This window comes from Neovison vison, chromosome 11 (genome assembly GCF_020171115.1).
Source record: "Neovison vison isolate M4711 chromosome 11, ASM_NN_V1, whole genome shotgun sequence".
Lineage (NCBI taxonomy): Eukaryota > Metazoa > Chordata > Mammalia > Carnivora > Mustelidae > Neogale > Neogale vison.
This window is the reverse complement of record NC_058101.1, coordinates 22870656-22886408: the sequence shown is the minus strand read 5'-3', so window position 1 is coordinate 22886408 and position 15753 is coordinate 22870656. Positions and strand designations below refer to the sequence as shown.

Here is a 15753-nt window from a genome sequence, read left to right as displayed (position 1 = left end):
TCACTCTGTGGCTTTATCTGATCCTTTATTCTCTTTGGAGACCTTGTGACTAAGAGGCTGTTTCAAAAGAGCCCTGGAACAGTAGTTCTCCATTTCTTTGACCCATAGACCACTTTAATTCTACAGGAAAAAAGTCCCACAGGCCACCTACTTCCTGTATGTCACTTTTAAAAAAATGTAAATGGGGCACCTAGGTGGCTCAGTCAGCTGCGCATCCAACTCTTGATCTCAGTTTAGGTACTGAGTTCAAGCCCGGTGTTGGGTGCCACGCTGGGCACAGAGCCTACTTTAAAAAAAAAAAAATGCATGTAGACACCATCTTTGGGGTAATCCATGGTGGACATTTTGAGGGCAACTGACCCGCAGCCAGCACACCCCAGACTGCCTCCAGGGGACGCCTGAGCTGGCTGTGTAGCTTTCTCCTTTTGTCTCATAACCATGTCCACCAACGAAAATGCTAATTCACCAGCTGCCCACCTTAACAGGTTCAAGAACAAGGGGAAAGACAGTACAGAAACAAGGCGGCGTAGAGAGTTCATGTGGCGCTGAGGACAGCTAAGAAGGATGACCAGATGCTGAAAAGGAGAAACGTAAGCTCGTTTCCCGATGATGCTACCCCTCCACTGCAGGAAACCCGCAACACCCAGGGTGCTGCAGAACGGTCTGTTGATGACAGTCAAGGGCATAAAGAGCAACAATGTGGAAAGCCAACTCCAGGCTGCTCAAGCTGCTAGGAAACTGCTTCCTAGGGAAAAAGACAACATAATCCAGGCTGGTTTAATTCCAAAATTTGTGTCCTCCTTGGGCAGAACTGATTGTAGTCCCGTTCAATATGAATCTGCTTGGGCTCCCACTGACATTGCTTCTGGGCCATCAGAATGGACCAAGACTACAGCAGATGGAGGTGCTTTCCCTGCATTCCCAGCATTCCTTTCCCTGTTGGCATCTTCCCACGCCCACATCGGTGAACAAGCTGTCTGGGCTCTAGGAAACATCGCAGGTTTTTGAGAGGTTATCAAGTACGGTGCAGTTGGCCCGCTACTGGCTCTCCTTGCAGTTCCTGATACGTCATCTGTCTTTAGCATGTGGCTACGTCCGTAACCTTCCTCGGACACGAACCTTTGTAGCAACAAGAATCCTGCCCCCCCCTTAGATGCTGTCGAGCAGATTCATCCTACCTTCGTTCGTCTCCTGCATCATGATGATCCAGAAGTATTAGCAGATCCCTGCTGGGCCATCTCCTGCCTTCCTGATGGTCCAAATGAACAGACTGAAACGGTTGGGAAAACAGGAGTTGTGCCCCAGCTTGTGAAGCTTCTAGGAGCTACTGAATTGCCCATTGTGACTCCTGCACTAAGAGCCATAGGAAATCTTGTCACTGGGACAGAGGAACACTCAGGCTGTACTAGATGCAGGAGCACTTGCTGTCTTTCCCAGGCTGCTCACGAGCCCTGCTAGGAAACTAATATGCAGAAGGAAGTCACGTGGACAACGTCAAACATTATAGCGGGCCACCAGGACCAGATCCAGCAAGTCATGGATCATGGATCAGTCCCATTCCTCGTTGGTGTTCTCTCTAAGGCAGACTTTAAGACACAAAAGGAAGCTGTCTGGGCTGTGACCAGCTGTACAAGTGGTGGGACAGTTGAACAGATTGTTTACCTCATTCACTGTGGCGTAATAGAACTGTTGATGAACCTCTTAACTGCAAAGGATACCAAAATTATTCTGGTCATTCTGGATGCCATTTCCAACATCTTTCAGGCTGCTGAGAAACTAGGTGAAACTGAGAAACCTAGTGTAATGATTGAAGAATGTGGAGGTTTGGACAAAACTGAGGCTCTACAAAACCATGAAAAGGAGTCTGTATACGAAGCTTCATTAAACTTGATTGAGAAGGATTTCTCTGTAGTGGGGGAGGAAGATCAGAATGCTGTGCCAGAAACTATCTCTGAAGGCCATCCGTCCCAAGTTCAGGGTCGCACTCCTGGGAACTTGAACTTCTAGATCGTAGAGCTGAGGAAGAAAGTTGTTAGGTGCTCTGTGTGGTAGAAGTTTGTCTTACTGCTTCTCTTCTAAGAACTCTTTTTAAATGTGTTTTGTTAATGTAGCACTTTTTACAACAAAACTCTATTTGACCAGTTCCAAACTGTACAAACTGTAGGAAGCTGCCCTCTCAGTGGGTTTCTGATTTCTATATGGAATCTCCTGTCTTGCAGTGTCCTGTAAATAAAGATTAAATTCCACCCGAAAACAAAAAATGCATGTAGACCTTTAGCCATTTTCAACAGAGAAAAATAAAACTTCCTTCTGTAGAGATGACCTATGGGAATTGTGGAATTTGGTCGTTTGAATGATCCAGTTAATGGTGATTGCAAATGGCCAGTATTATGCATAAACGAAAAATAACAATGCCTAAACCCACACAGCTTTATCAAAAAAGTCTACTGAATATTAAACTCTTAAGTATAACATCTCAAAGTCTCTGATCGGGGATAATACACATTTTTATTTGTTAACATGCTTGCAACTGGTGCCCTTTGTTTTTGTGCTCTCTTCTCAGAGAAACTTACAAGAGTAATCCTGTAGACCGCAATGGGCAGAGGCATGTTTTATTCATCATTGTACACCAGTGCCCAGCATGTAATAGAAACCCACAAATGTTTATGGCATACAGCAGTGGATGAGCAGATACTTAATTTAAAAAAAAAAAAAAAAGTCCTAAACCAGGTTTAAGACACGCTCCTAGAATTGTTCAAGATTCTTGGGCATTTAATGCTGTTCTCTTTTTCAGAGTAACGTAAGAACACAAATGAAATTCAATGTTGGGCAGGAATCCAAAAGCTTATTTCTCTTGTGCGGCATAAGCTGTGTGTTTGAATTATCTTGTCTTTTGGGGCGAAGGAAGGAAATTCAGGGAGGTTAGTGGTTTTGTTGCCATTATTTCATGATGCCTCCCAAACATTCCTTCAGTCAACAGATACACCCTGTGCTAGGCACTGTCTCAAGCATGGAAGATACCATAATGAGTAAGACTGGCAAGCTCTCTAACCTCTGGGAGCTTCTATTCTAGAACTCTCCCTAGACTTGTACTATTATTCTTTTCACTACTTACTTTGGGTAACTGAATGATGACATATCATTTTTATAATCAGAATACTTTTAAGAGAATATTTTTTAAGGAATTACTTAATAAAGGGTTACAAATCTGAATGTGTAATATGACTCTGAGCATTTTTGGGGCAGCACTGCCTCGATTACACAACCATGAAAGTGAAAAAAGACCAGGCACTCCCTTTACCACAAAAAAAGCACATAAATAAGTATAACCTTTGCAGAAAGAAATTTTGCAGTCTCTTTCAACATTTTTTTAAGTAGTCTCCACACCCAAAATGGGGCTTGAACTCACAACCCCAAGATCAAGAGTCATATGCTCTACCAACTAAGCCAGTCAGGCACCCCCCTTTCAACATTTTAAATCTGCCTGTCTTCTAACCAAGTAATCCCAATCTTGTAAGTTTATCCTAAAGATTGCTTGCACAAATAAAGAAGGATACATGTACCAAAATGGCACTGCCACATTATTTGTCATGATGGGAAATGACAACCTAAATGTCCATCACTAGGGAATTGTAAGTAAATTCTGGTATGCCCATACAATAGGAGATAATGCAGTCCTTTTTCAAATGAAGTAAATCTCTATGTAATGACTTGGGAAAATATACATCATACCTCGGGTAAGTCAAAAAAGCAGGCTGATTTTTTTTAAAGGTATGGTTTTCTATAAAATAGCCAACGTTTCAGGTGTGCTAAGCACCTGACATGTATTATTTTTTCCTCACAACAACACTGTGAAATAGGTACTGTTATCATCCTCACTTTGCATAGGAGGAAAGAGAGCTAAATCATAACTTGCTCAATGAATGCAGGTATGTGACTGTGAGCCCATGTGCTTAGTCATTCGGCTGTATCCAGGAACCACTTCTCCCTTTAATTAGACTCATTGAAGTTGGGGTTTTTCCACTTTCAACCAAGAAAATCCTAATAAAAAATCCAAACACAGCTCAATTGAGCCTCGATAAATAATAGCACAATGACATAATGTACTATGTAGCTTTAAGGAAAAAGAAACTACAGGGGTGCCTGGGTGGTTCAGTCGGTTGAGCAACTGCCTTCAGCTTGGGTCATGATCTTGGGTCTCAGGAACCTGATGTGGAGCCCTGCATAGGGCTCCCTGCTCAGGAGGGAGTCTGCTTCTCCCTCTCCCCCATCCCTGTCACGCAGGCACGTGCTCTCTCTCTCTCAATAAATAAACTCAAAAAAACAATAAAATTAAATAAAAAGAAGAAACTACATATATTAATATAAAAATAAACCTAATATTAAAAAGAAAAACAAGTTTACGGGGCGCCTGGGTGGCTCAGTGGGTTAAGCCACTGCCTTTGGCTCAGGTCATGATCTCAGGGTCCTGGGATCGAGTCCCGTATCGGGCTCTCTGCTCAGCAGGGGGCCTGCTTCTCTCTCTCTCTCTCTCTGCCTGCCTCTCCGCCTACTTGTGATCTCTCTCTGTCAAATAAATAAATAAAATCTTTAAAAAAAAAACAAGTTTATAGGCGATATATATAAGTATATATGCTTTAAGATAATAGACAAAAGTTTACACAAAAAAGCATAGAAGTATTAAGAGTTAAATGTCATAAAACCAATACTGCAGCAAAATTCTTTTTTTTTGTAATATCACTCACTTAAAAATATTTTTTTCCAATTTATTTATTTTCAGAAAAACAGTATTCATTATTTTTTCACCACACCCAGTGCTCCATGCAAGCCGTGCCCTCTATAATACCCACCACCTGGTACCCCAACCTCCCACCCCACCGCCACTTCAAACCCCTCAGATTGTTTTTCAGAGTCCATAGTCTCTCGTGGTTCACCTCCCCTTCCAATTTACCCAAAAGCACATACCCTCCCCAATGTCCACAACCCTACCTCCCTTCTCCCAACCCCCCTCCCCCCAGCAACCCACAGTTTGTTTCATGAGATTAAGAGTCACTTATGGTTTGTCTCCCTCCCAATCCCATCTTGTTTCATGGATTCTTCTCCTACCCACTTAGCAAGCAGCAAAATTCTTTTAACACATTCTTACACTGGTGAATCTTTTTTTAAATCATTTATTGAAATCATTATTATTAGTTCTTTCTGACTATAAAAGCCTTCCATGTCATTGTAGGAGGAGTGGACAGAAGAATGAGACTAAAAGAGGGGCGCCTGGGTGGCTCAGTGGGTTAAAGCCTCTGCCTTCGGCTCAGGTCATGATCCCAGGGTCCTGGGATCGAGCCCCACATCGGGCTCTCTGCTCAGCCTCTCTGCCTACTTGTGATCTCTGTCAAATAAATAAAATCTTTAAAAGAAAAAAAAGAATGAGACTAAAAGAGAGAGACCCTTTTACTTTATATGTTTCCAAATTGCTTGAATTTATTCGAAGAGTTTATGTGGTAACAACACAACTCCCAGTGCTATAGGAAAAAAAAAAAGGTGTGTAGCAGGGAATATTGAATGGACAGTGGGCCAGCTCACAAAATCAAAGGAAAAGTTGACCAACTAAGCCTAAACCTTGGCAAAGCAGGAAACAGGGATCCCTCAGCCCTAGCCCAGAATGTCAGCTTTTACCAAGATGCTCTGAGTCTTCCGTCTCTGCTTGCTTGGCGTGTTGGCCTCACGCCCTCTTACAATAGTCTTTCTCCATGGCGAGGGGTCACCATGCTTCTTTAGGGCAGAAGGGAGAGGTCCTGGGTACACCCAATGACTAATGTGTACTCCACAAGCATAAATTTCTCTCAAAAAATTTTTAGAGCTATCTTCATCTTGTTATGTGTAAATACGTTTTTTTTCAAGTGACAAAGATGTGTGTAGAGGAACGTTCTCTGAAACAGTTTTATAATCATTCGAAGTTGTAAACAACCTGTAGTTAACATTTGTTGTTTTTTTTTTTTTTTTTTCTCTTGGATTTTCGTCTTTCTTCCCTCTGGGAACAATGCACCCAGTGTACCATGTCAGCTGAACAGGTCCTACACCACCTTACTTCCTGTGGCCACAACAATCGGCCTGAAGCGTGGATGTCTAATGAACCAATCATGAGTCTTTGTCCAGAAGAGTCATTTTCTTTTCAGGTAGTACAATTTTAGGGGCTGTGACTTCAGATTCTTTTTTTTACCTGGAGCTCGTAGAAAAGAATGATTTCCTGTTAGTTCAGGAAGTTGCTAGGACGGAATCTAGAACTTCAGATTTTTGTCTCTTACACAGGAGGTGAAGCTAGTCTAAGAATGCAGCTCTTTATGCTAAAATAAACAGAGATAAGGGGCACCTGGGTGGCTTAGCCAGTTGCAGGTCACCTGGGGTTCAGGTCATGATCTCAGGGTTCTGGGATCCAGCCCCACAAAAGTCTCTCTGCTCAGCAGGGAGTCTGCTTCTCCCTCTCCCTCTGCCCCTCCACCCCACTTGTGCTCTCTCAAATAAATAAATAAATAAATAAATCTTAAAAAAAAAAAAATTACCGGGGCCCTGAGTGGCTCAATCCGTTAAGCATCTGCCTTTGGCTCAGGTCACAATCCCAGGGTCCTGGGATACAGCCCCATATCAGGCTCCCTGCTCATCAGGAAGCCTGCTTGTCCTTGTCACTCTCCCTCTGCCTGCCACTACCCATGCTTGTGTGTTCTCTCTCTCTGTCAAATAAATAAATAAAATCTTTTTAAAAATTAAAAAAATAAAGTAATCCGCCATCGCCTTTATTATTGCTAACGTTTATTCTTATTTTGTATCAAACTCGAAAACAGGATGTCCCAACCTCAGTACTACTGATATTTTGGACTGAAAAATTCTTCGTTGTTGGGAGCTGTCCTGGGTGCTGTAGGATGGTTGGCAACATCCCCTGCATCTACCCACTAGATGTCAGCGGTGCCCACCCTTCAACAGTGACACCAAAAATGCCTCCAGACAGTATTGAGAGACGTCCTCTGAAGGGGAAATCGCCCCAGAGCTGAGAACCACTGCTCTAAAAGGAGGGAAAAGCCAAATATCTGCATTAGCCCTGATGGGAAGCTATTGAAAGACACTGAATCTAGGAAATATTTCTACCTGCATGATCCTGGATTTCACCAGCTCGGGTTACAGTCAGCTCCAAGTATTTCACAGGCATGTGCCCAGTGCAGAACACTGTCCAGGTACCTATACTTTAACTGTGAAAGATGTGTAGGAAGGGAGAAAGAGAATAAATCTTGCCCTCTCAACAAAGACTCCACTTCGCCCTCATGAAAGTCACCTTTGCCTGCGAGAAGAAGAGCCACCAGGAGGCTGAGGAGTAAGAATGGGTATTCAACAGAGAACAGCACTACTTGAAGAAAAGGCTGATTTTATTCCAGCTAAATAAAGCAATGCACAGGGCAACAGGCAATAAGCTTAACTCAAGGGGCAAAAGCCAAGAAACAAGGGGTTTTTTTGTGTTTGTTTTAATTATCAGTAACTGCACATAGCTCTCTTCCACACCTCCCATGGGCTAAGAAATCCCATGCAAAGGAACATAGGAAAGAGAAAAGGGGAAATGGAATTCATCTAGCATACTGTTGAAGGTGGTTCCTCCGAGTTCTCTTCTATAAACTGCTCCATCAACACGGTCCACTCCGGATTATTTTAATATCATGACCATCTTCCCTGCAAATTGAACAACCATAAAGACACACTTATTACCCATCATACTGAAACTGTCCTGCCCTTTGTACCAAGAAGACCCATGAGATTCCCTCTCAGGGGATGCTGACTTAATCATTTTTAAAGCTAAATCTGGTACACAGTGAGTGTGAAAGCCTCAACTCTATCATTTTTTTTTTTCCTAATCCTGGGCACTAACCTCAGAAAAATCACTCCGAGAAGACCAAGGTAACTCACCAAAGACTGACATCAGAGAATGGACCCCCAATCTACAAAGCAGAATACCCTGTCCTGGCGTGATACTTTGGATATGATTCCTTCCCACGGAACACATTAGGCTAAGCTAGAGTAAGATGACGTAGGGTGTCAGTGGCCAATGTGAACTCCCGTATTAGTTGTTGGTCGATGTCTGACGTAGGACCTAGAGCATGCCCACACATTAGCTCTGTGACCAACAGATAAGTTAGAACTTGCTTGAAAAACGTGTGGTAAGACGAAGTGGGCTGAGCTGATGTGGCAGAGACTCTTGGGTACAACTGGTACACCCAACTAAGCAGACTCTCACGCAAGGGAGCTGTCCAGCAGACATCTGAAGGCTGATCGACCACCCAAGCTGTAGGTGTGAAGATGCTGTGTCAGGACAGATGCTGCTGGAGGCTCTGTCAGCACAGAAGGTGACCTGCCTGAAATCCAGGCCAAAGCTTGTTGCAGGACAGGTGTCTCCCTGCTCGCCTTGTGACACCCTCCTGGATCCTCTTCAGAGGGGCTTGTTAATTCCCTCCACTAAATTTTTTTTTAAGATTTTGTATTTATTTGACAGAGAGAAACACAGTGAGAGAGAGAACACAAACAGGGGGAGTTGGGGAGGGAGAAGCAGGCCTCCTGCTGAGCAGGGAGCCCAAGGCAGGACTCCATCCCAAGACCCTGGGATCATGACCCAAGCCAAAGGCCGACACTTAACCGACTGAGCCACCCAGGGGACCCCCTCTACTAACTTTCTTGTGTGACTAACTTGTGTGATAAAATTTGCAATTAACTGAGGAATTCGTGAATTTAAAATTGGCACTACATGGTTATTTGAAACGTGCCTAATTCTGTGATTTGCCCTGCTTTACCCCTATGGGAGGAGTCATAGTCACCTGTGAGGGACATGAAGGACATCAAGTATAACACATACTACTTAGTATTCTCCTAGGTAGAATTATTAAGACCTATGTCCCAACTCATAATGAAGGGGGTACAGGTTACCTGCACATGCCTCTGAATTTTTTTTTTTAAGATTTTATTTATTTATTTGACAGAGAGAGATCACAAACAGGCAGAGAGGTAGGCAGAGAGAGAGAGGAGGAAGCAGGCTCCCTGCTGAGCAGAGAGCCCGATGCGGGGCTCGATCCCAGGACCCTGGGATCACGACCCGAGCCAAAGGCAGCGGCTTAACCCACTGAGCCACCCAGGCGCCCTTTTTTTTTTTTTTTTAAGATTTTATTTATTTGTCAGAGAGAGAGAGGGAGAGAGAGCAAGCACAGGCAGACAGAATGGCAGGTAGAGGCAGAGGGAGAAGCAGGCTCCCTGCCGAGCAAGGAGCCCGATGTGGGACTCGATCCCAGGACGCTGGGATCATGACCTGAGCCGAAGGCAGTATGCCTCTGAATTTTAAAGACTATTTAAGGGGCACTGGCTGCCTCAGCTGATGGAACATACAACTCTTAATCTCAGGGTCATGAGTTCAAACCCCACACTGAGTTTGGAACCTACTTAAAAAAATTTTTTTAGGGACATCTGCATCAGGATCCCCACTTAGCGGGGAGTCTGCTTCTCCCTCTCCCTCTGCCCCCTCTCTTGTTCCTTCTCTCTCTTTCTAATAAATAAAATCTTTTTAAAAATTTTTTAATAAATAAAAACTACTTAGTATTTCACAAGTTTAACTATTAAATATACTCCTAATTTGGGGAAACTGCCCATCCATGGATAGTAACCTAGCCTGATTATCTAGTCTATAGTTGGTTAATCACAAATGCCATTCTCTAGCTTTGATCTGGAAAATGCACTAAAAGATTCTGTATTTATAAATGTTGTCTGAAAACAGAACTACTATGTCACATTTGATTCTGACATTCAAGAAAAGAGCTGCTACTTCCTAAGCAATCAAAAATCAAGAAAAGGACTAAAGAAAAGTTGTCTAGTCTGTACTGTAAAATTATGTTACCTGATTTTCATACACAGAGTACATTCGTTGGGATAAGTGGACATGTCACTTCCACACACAGGGCTAAAGTCTCTGGGACATCCAGGTAATTTATACTGATTGCAGTTTGGCTAGAAAAGAGAAAGGAAGACAGAAATTACAGAACTAAGACATTCTTATCACAAAATAGTGGAGGGGAAGACAAAGTCCTAAGGCTCCCAGATTTCCTAGAAACATCTTACAAAAATATTTCCATTTGCTGCACACAAAATGATTTTTCAAATGCAAAAAAAACCAGATGCAACATTGAAGCAATGGTTTAATACCTAATATGTAAGAAAAGGACCTCAGTCTGATTGATTTTTATTCATTTATTATTTTTAAGTTAAATTAATTTTTTTTAGAAAGGGAGGGGAGGTAGCAGGGGTAGAGGGAGAGGAAGATAGAGAAAATCTCAAGCAGACTCCATGCCCAGGACAGATCCTAGTGAGGCGCTCGATCCCACAACCCTGAGATCATAACCTGAGCCAAAATCAAAAGTTAGATGCCCAACTGACTGAGCCACCCAGGTGCCCCAGTCTGGGTGATTTTTAAATGAAAGGCCAAGACAGGACACCATACTCACTTTCTAATCCTTTAACTTTGTAATTTGCATCCTACTATTATCTCCACATTAATGTTGTTACGTTCCACCTTAATCCCTTGGCATAATATCAAGATAAACTCAAGAATCTAATCTTTTAGTCTGGACCATTAAGGCACTAGCATGTAACAGCACCAAAGAAAGCAGCAGGTTCATAACTGGACCTTCCTTAGGGGTTGCTATGGGTTGAATTGTACCCACTCAAAAAGTGATGTTAAAGTCGTAACTACCAGTACCTCAGAATGTGACTCTATTGGACATAAGGTCTTTGCAAAGGGAATCAAGTTAAAATGAGGTCAGCAGAATGGACCCTAGTCCAGTATGACTGGTATCCTTATAAAAAGGGAAAATTTGAGGGCGCCTGGGTGGCTCAGTGGGTTAAGCCTCTGTCTTCAGCTCAGGTCATGGTCTCAGGGTCCTGGGAAAAGTTGGGCATCGGGCTCTCTGCTCAGCAGGGAGCCTGCTTCCCCCTCTCTCTGCCTGCCTCTCTGCCTACTTGTGATCTTAAAAAAGGGGGGAGATTTGAATACAGAGTCACCAACAGAGGAACGATCATGTGAAGACATTCTCTGATGGACTAGATAAACAACTAATTAATATCAATCTATTTAGCCTGCAGATCTTAGGGTTTTTTAATATTCAACAGAAGTTTCCAAATGCTTTCATCTCAAAGAATGACTAATATACGGATTTGGAGAAGGACTAACAGGCCGGTAAGGAAGTTCTGTTTATTTTGTTTTGTTTTTTAAGCAAAAGACCTTTGATGTCTCTCAGATTCCCCAAGAGATCTATCCAGCGGGAAGACAATGTTGGTATCCCAGGCTGTTTTCAGTCTAATTCTCGTGATTTCAAAGCCAGCTTCGACTATCTACCATTTAACTTTATTAAATTCAGGTTACTCACTTCCTGGATTTTCTCTGAGCTGAGACATGAGGCTTTATGAACAAATACTTTTCACTCTTATCAATGAGGTCAAATAATTTCATTAATATATTATGCCCCCACTAACCTTAGTTTTATAATTTTAAAAAATTATATATGTACACACACACATATATATATATACATATATATATATATATAAATTCAGAATAGGTTCACCATCTAGGGAGGCTCTAAATTACACCCCACAACATGCCAACTATAGAAGAGAGTTTACCCATAGTAGTCTGCTCCTCAGAGCTTTTGAAGACACTCTCATTCTGGAAGAGGGCCACATCACATTTTTACTTACTCCTTAGAATCAATATAATTTCTGTAGAAGGATGTGCTATGTTTCTAGATAATTCTCTGAGCTTTATATTCTGAATCTTTTCTTCTGAAAAGTTCTTAAATACTTTACCAGATATATTCCCTTGTTTGTGTATTCGATAAATGAAAAAGATTTTAAGATAGATGATAAACAAGGACAAAGACAAATTGAGTCCTGCCTGTAAGAAGTTCAGTGTAGAGTAAGAAAACAAAAAATAGGGACGCCTGGGTGGCGCAGTTGGTTAAATGACTGCCTCCGGCTCAGGGCGTGATCCTGGAGTCCCGGGATCGAGTCCCACATCAGGCTCCCAGCTCCATGGGGAGTCTGCTTCGCTCTCTGACCTTCTCCTCGCTCATTCTCTCTCTCACTGTCTCTCTCTCTCAAATAAATAAAATAAAATCTTAAAAAAAAAAAAAAGAAAACAAAAAATACACATGGAAAAAATAAATAAATAAAATAATTTTTAAAAAAGAAATATACACGGTGGCAGATAGAATGTAGATCAGAGAGATTTGGGAGAATGTCTACCTCAAGGAAATAGAGCAGACTAACCAAAAGCACAGTGGTGAGGGAAGTGTTTGATCTGAGAGCAAAGCAGTTTAATTTAAAGGAGCATCCAACGCTCTTTCATAATAAAAACTCAACAATCTAAGCAGAAAAGACATCTTCCTCAACCACCTGTAAAACACCCACACCTAACATTATATCTAATGGTAAAAGACTGAATGCTTTTCCCTCCAGATTAGGAATAAGACAAGGATGTCCATTTTCATTTCTTCTATTCAACCTGATATAGAATATTCTAGCAAAGACAATTAGGCAATAAAATAAATAAAAGGCATCAGATTGGGAAGGAAGAAATAAAACTATTTCTGATTTATATAAAATTTCTCTTTTTATAGAGACAGGTCTGAGGAATACAAAAGGAATGATTACAACTAAAAATGAAGTCTAACAATGCTGCAGGATACAAGATCGATATACAAAAATCAGTTGTATTTCTATACACTTGCAGTGACGCATCTGAAAATGAAATTAAGAAAAAAGACCCATTTATAATAGCATTAAAAAGAATAAAATATTTAGGAACATACTTAACAAAAGAAGTGTAAGAATTAAACACCAAAAACTACAAAACATTGTTGAAAGAAATTAAAGACCTAAATTAGTGAAAAGGAATCCCATATACATAGATGAAAAGATTTCACTTTCTTAAGATAGCAATTGTCCCTAAATGGCTCTACAGGTTCAATGCAATCCCTATCAAAAATGCCAACTGCCTTTTTTGCAAATTGGCAAAATGTTCTTAAAATTCATATGGAAATGCAAGTGACCCTGAAAAGCCAAGACAATCTTGAAGAAAAAGTTGGAAGATTCACACTTCCCCATTTTGAAACTTACTACAAAGCTACAGTAATTAAAACGGTGTGGCACTAACATCTGAAACTCATATAACACTGTATGTTAACTACTCTGGAATTAAAAACAAAACAAGGGCGCCTGGGTGGCTCAGTGGGTTAAGCTGCTGCCTTCGGCTCAGGTCATGATCCCAGGGTCCTGGGATCGAGTCCTGCATCGGGCTCTCTGCTCAGCGGGGAGCCTGCTTCCTCCTGGCTCTCTCTCTGCCTGCCTCTCTGCCTGCTTGTGATCTCTCTCTCTTTGTCAAATAAATAAATAAATTCTTTAAAAAAAAAACAAGGGCGCCTGGGTGACTCAGTCATAAGTGTCCAATTCTTGGTTTCGGCTCAGGTCATGATCTCTGAGTTGGGAGATGGAGCCCCGTATCAGGCTCCCCACTTCACAGGGAGTCTTCTTTCCCCTCTCTCTTCCCTCTGTGCCTCTCTACACCATGCCCTTTCTTTCTCTCTAAGATGAATAAATAATGGCACACCTGGGTTGCTTGGTTGGTCAGTTAAGTGTCTTCCTTCCACGCAGGTCATGATCCCAGGGTCCTGGGACTGCATCTAGCTCCTTACTCAGCCAGGAGCCTGCTTCTCCCTCTGCTGCTGCTTCCCCTGCTCGTGTGCTCACTCTTTCTCTCCCTCTCTCTCTTTGACAAATAAGTAATTAAATCTTTAAAATGAATAAATAGGGGCGCCTGGGTGGCTCAGCAGGTTAAAGCCTCTGCCTTCGGCTCGGGTCATGATCCCGGGGTCCTGGGATCGAGCCACGCATCGGGCTCTCTGCTCGGCGGGGAGCCTGCTTCGTCCTTTCTCTCTGCCTGCCTCTCTGCCTACTTGTGATCTCTCTCTGTCAAATAAATAAATAAAATCTTTAAAAAAATAAAATAAAATGAATAAATCTTAAAAACAATAATAAAAATAAAACAAAAAAACACTGTGCCAAAAGCAGAAGGATAGAAGAGCACAAGCTATGGGAAAGCAGTGGAAGGTACAGGAAGAAAGCCAGGCTGCAGTCAGGACACTCTGTGGACATTATTATTCAGACAATGTTCATAAAATGTCTAGTACAAGACGTAACCATTAGACCAAGGACCTTTTGACTCATCAAAGAAACTATTAAAGGAAACTGTGTGCCGAGGCCTTCAAGGACTGAGCTATTTTTAACCAAAATTTACAATTTTGATCCACATGAAAAGATCTGCCTTAGAATCTGAATTCTGAAGAGGCAGTCAACAGTTTCAGAAGTGGAAGGTAAAAAAAAAAAAAAAAAAAAAAGTGGCAGGTCCGGCCTGAAAACTAGCCCCAACCCAACCCGTCTGGTCTTCACTACATGAGTGGAAACAATACAGGCGGTTTCCTACTTACTGTTCTGTATTCGGAAGGCTGATCAAACTCAGAGCGCAACGAGTCCAAAGAGGCTGCAAGAAGACACGGTCAAGGTCAATTCTTACTCATACGGGGCTTTTAAAATCCAGCTTGTGGTTTATCCCGGCCCACCCTCTCCCGTTGTCTCAGATGCCTAGCTTCTTTGAACAGCCCCCACCGCCCACCCCCACACCCCCAGATAAGGGTATTCAGGCGTCCTCTGGCACCGCTCCCGCAGGCACAGCGAAGGAACATTTGGCACCGGTTCTGTAATGCACCACCCTAGCAGGCTCGCCTGAGATAGAACTTCGGAGCTTTGGAATAAAAGAGAAGTAACTCTTACTGATTCTCGATATTTTTCTCCTCTGGGGCTCAGGGCAACAAACGCACCACTTAACGTTAGGGGCTACAGTTTTAACTCCGTTTTCAAACGGGCGTCTAATGCGGCGGGCCTCAAGCCCCTTTCTCCTAAGCCTCAGCGTGCCCGACGCACTCGGCGGTCACCAGCCCTCTCCCTGCTCTCCTGCAGAGCCTCGGTGGGGCCCCTGTGTCCGTAAAAAACCAACGTCTGACACTGGGCTCCAGAAAATCGGCTTCAAGGGAGAAGGGGCAGACGGCAGGGGGTCACTGTGGAGCAGCCGGGAGCCAAGGCCAGGCAGGAACCAAAGAGCTTCGCTGCCTCCCCCGCCACCCTCCAGCCCTGCACGCCCCCGACGCTGGCGCTCCTAGACGACCGCGGGCCGCGGGAACCGCCAGTAACGGGTGCGCGGAGGGCCTCCAGGGGGCGGGGATCCCGGAGTGGGTAGCGGGGGGCCAGACCCACTCCCCGATGGTCCTCCGCACCGCCCCCTACCCGGTCCTGGCCCAGCAGGCTGGTGAGCGGTGAGCGCTACCTGCCAGGTCCGCGGCCAGGAGCAACAGCACCAAGCGCACGGCCGAGAGCGCCATGCTCCCTCCGCGGTCAGCCGTCTGATCGCCGTCTGAGCGCCGCCGGCTCCCGCGATGCGCGACCAGCACCGCGCGCCCGCGTGGGACCTGCGACGGGCCGGCTGGGAGGGAGGGGGAGAGGCGGGGGGCGGGGAGGGGCGACGCGAGGGGAGGGGCCGTCGTTACCCCCCACCTTCCATCCCGCCCAGGATCGGAGCGAGCTATTGAGGGCGCGATCTCTCGATCTCTCCCTGCCGCAAACAAGAACCTCGTG

At 43.7% G+C, this 15753-nt stretch overlaps 1 protein-coding gene and 1 pseudogene across 1 annotated transcript; one reads left to right on the top strand and one right to left on the bottom strand.

The window, feature by feature from the left end:
• Positions 1 to 431: 431 nt before the first annotated feature.
• On the top strand, positions 432 to 2007 carry LOC122890189 (annotated as a pseudogene).
• Positions 2008 to 7391: 5384 nt separating this feature from the next.
• On the bottom strand, positions 7392 to 15552 carry SPINK2 (serine peptidase inhibitor Kazal type 2). Its single transcript, XM_044224338.1, has 4 exons — positions 15446 to 15552; positions 14553 to 14605; positions 9911 to 10020; positions 7392 to 7707 (listed from the first exon to the last, which is right to left on the bottom strand). Exons 1-4 carry the CDS (start codon positions 15498 to 15500, stop codon positions 7662 to 7664), a joined length of 264 nt encoding a protein of 87 aa, XP_044080273.1. The 5' UTR covers positions 15501 to 15552; the 3' UTR covers positions 7392 to 7661.
• Positions 15553 to 15753: the final 201 nt, after the last annotated feature.